We start from the raw sequence: 3,301 nt of genomic DNA, 5'->3' as shown, positions 1-3,301 counted from the left end.
TATTAGCATTTCCAGTGATGACCCTTCAGTCAAATGTTATCCCTCGGGGGTTCGCGAGACCTTCGCTAAGACTTAGTTTCCACCAAGCTAAGTCCCAGACGCATTCCGTCTACCAATACTTTGATTATCGTCTTACTCGGACTCAATCAAAGTGGGGGGCTAACTGTAGACGCCTACATTTGTCCCTAGGCCCGACATGGTGTGTTCGATGATGAAACCAAACACCGCTTGACTATGCTTTCCTAAACATGCAGCAAACGATCCATGACTGACTGACAATCCTGTAATCCACATTTCCATTTTTAGAAGCTACTATTTATAGTAACTGCCATACATGAACGTTACCCAGAATAGCAGCCACGTAAGATAAAATACCTAAGCGTTTGAATCGCCTTACGATTCATCATTAGGTAAGGACTAAAAGTTGTAGTCCAACTCGTGCTCCTAAAGGTTAGAAAAGTACCCTAAAAAATCAAAATGTTGTACCAATACTTGTTTTTTATATACTTCCCCCGTTCATTTTTACTCGCAACATTTGTCACTTTCACGCATGTCAATGCACAACTTTGATCTTTAATATCTTTAATTCTATTTAAGCAAAAATTATAAAAAATAAAAAATATTTTAAAAATATATATTAAGACGAATCTAACAAAATTCACATAACTATGTTTTATCTTATGTACAAATCACCAACAATGGTCAAAGTATAATATGTGAATAGTGTAGAAATCACAAACGTTGTAAGTATTAAAAATCGGTGGAAGTATAAAATTGTTTCGATGTTTACAATATAAATTTTCAATTACGATAAAAACATAAATTAAATAAGATTCAATATTTCATTCATAACCATTTTTCAACATAAATATTTAAGAAATATATAAAATAGTACTTACAAAACTTAAAATTTCAGGTACTTAAAAAAACATAGTTTTACTAGACAGGTAATGCAAATAGCTAATTTATCAATTTCAACACCTTATTAATTTCTGATGTTACCTTATCAATTTCAGCTATCTTATTGATTTCAGCTCAGTTGTAGCTACTATTGCCAAACAGAGCCTATAATATAGCTATAACAGACCGTTACGCTACATTTACAAAGATCAAATTTCGAGAAAAACTTGTTGCGCGTGGCCTTTCTGAGTCATAATTCGTACTACGTATGATATTATTTAGTTACGCTTTTCCTTGGCCGGCCAGCTTCTCTTTTGTTTCCTTCGGGGGGCCATAACCTATCGGGCCACCGCCTGGACTACCACCATAGGAACCATAAGGTGATGAACCATCATATCCGTTCTTTGACTCCTCCACGGAATCTGCATAACGAAATAGATAGTTAAGTTTATTTCAAAACACTCATTCTACTTCATTTTTCTAGTTAAAATTTTACTATTTTGTGAGAAATTCTTAGATCAATTGATAGTAAAATTGTCAGGATTTGGTTTTCGTTGTATTTCTTGTCAAAATATGGTTTATATACAACCTAATATATATGGGCCTAAATACACAATTAAGCTAATTAATCCATATCTACAATAAACTTATACGGAGTAATACATAATTGGACGATGATAAAGGTCGCAAGTTGCGACAACATTTAGTTGTTGCAATCTTATTTGTCGGAGTTTAATTGGTACATATAGGCGCCACGTAGGCTACACGTCATCAATTTATTTTTACTATCAATGCAATATTTTTACTATGAAAATATGTAAATAAGGTAATCAATACAAAGAAGGAAACAAATATTTATTATATTTATAGTAAATATATATTTCCTTTAATCTTGTAAATTACCAATTAAAAAAATAAAAACTACGGAATATAATCTAATAATATATTTTGGTCTAATTTTAAAAATAAATCAATTTAATTTTTAAAAAAAACATCAATTTAATTAAAAGAATACGGAGTACATCATAGTGTGCATTTACAATACTAACAACGTTAACCATCAGCTTCTAAGTAACGATGAAAGTATTATATTGATGATACTAGTTCTTAGGCTATTATGAATGTCCAAGGAAGATCTGAAAAGGGTAACTATGGGCAAAATTAATTTGCAAAATCCACCATGTGCTAACCTAAATGCTCCTATTAATTAGAGAAGTTTAAGTTTGAGTTTAAGTCGTTTGACAGATTAGCAACACAGTATAAAGGGAAAAAAGGGCACCCAACAACAACATCAGTAGTACTGATTTGTGTAGCTGATTACCAATTAGGAGTACTAATTTGTTGATTTCTTTGACAAACTAGCAGATTACCATAGCGGAATGACGATTTCTATCACCCAAATTGTCAGATTTTTTTTAAAAGCTTTTTCTGGCTCTAGATTAATTATGTCAGTCTGTATGCTCTAAATGATAATTGCTCACTCAAATCGTTGGAAAAAATGTATGCAACATTTATAGACTAATTGATCAACAATTAATTCCTCCACAAATTTCTAATTCCCAATTTTTTTTTTTTTAATGGTTAGCTTGATGATAAGAGAATACCAAAACCAATAAACCAATAAACAGGAGATAAAAAGGTAATTGACGGAAACAAATACCTTTTTCTAATCTTTTATTTTCTAAAGTATAAATCAGTAAATGTAATTTTTATTTTTATTTCCTATATCATATAAATAATGTAAAAGTATTATTTCCTATATAAATTATAATTTATAAATATTTTCCTGAAATAAAAAATTACATGATTCAATTTCTAAATTAGAATATTAAGATTTTCCTACCTTTTTTATAACATGTATAATAGGTTATAAAATCTATATATTTTAGTTTCCAATTACGTTCATGACACATAAACATGCCATGTCACCATTGTGACACGGCGTAAAGGTCGCATGTTGCGACCTTTATCATTTTCGTACATAATTAATGAGAAGATAAAGAAACTAACGGGCGTGTTGAGTTGACTGAGAGTCAGCAAGCTCACGAGCTGAAACCTCGTTAGGGATGAGAAGAGTTGCGGCACAAAGAATGACAAGAAGATAAGCTTTTGAAGTTGCCATTTTCTTTTAACAACCTATAAAATATCTTTTTATTTTTGTGTGAGGGATAATAGAGAAGTGCAAGATTTGGATATGTATTTATAAGCGGTTGTGAATCCAGACCACAAACTAACGGGGTGTTTGGTTGGGGGTTTTCAGGAAAGGGAAAGGGAATGATGGAGCTTCATTCCATTTGTTGTTGTTTGTTTGGTGGTTTTTGTCATTCTCTTTACCCTATTTTCTTTTTCACTTACCCCCAAATCCCTCTACAATGATACCCTACCACCCCCCAAGGTTTGT

The 3,301-nt window shown here is 31.7% G+C and overlaps 1 protein-coding gene across 1 annotated transcript; it reads right to left on the bottom strand.

Moving 5' to 3' along the window:
- Positions 1-823: 823 nt before the first annotated feature.
- LOC110775610 (uncharacterized) lies at positions 824-3,080 on the bottom strand. Its single transcript, XM_021980221.2, has 2 exons — positions 2,911-3,080; positions 824-1,322 (listed from the first exon to the last, which is right to left on the bottom strand). The coding sequence occupies exons 1-2, from the start codon at positions 3,020-3,022 to the stop codon at positions 1,183-1,185; spliced, it is 252 nt and encodes an 83-aa protein (XP_021835913.1). The 5' UTR covers positions 3,023-3,080; the 3' UTR covers positions 824-1,182.
- Positions 3,081-3,301: the final 221 nt, after the last annotated feature.

This window comes from Spinacia oleracea, chromosome 5 (assembly GCF_020520425.1).
Source record: "Spinacia oleracea cultivar Varoflay chromosome 5, BTI_SOV_V1, whole genome shotgun sequence".
Classification (NCBI taxonomy): domain Eukaryota; kingdom Viridiplantae; phylum Streptophyta; class Magnoliopsida; order Caryophyllales; family Amaranthaceae; genus Spinacia; species Spinacia oleracea.
Note: the sequence above shows the minus strand (reverse complement) of the source record. Positions and strands in the feature narration are given on the sequence as shown.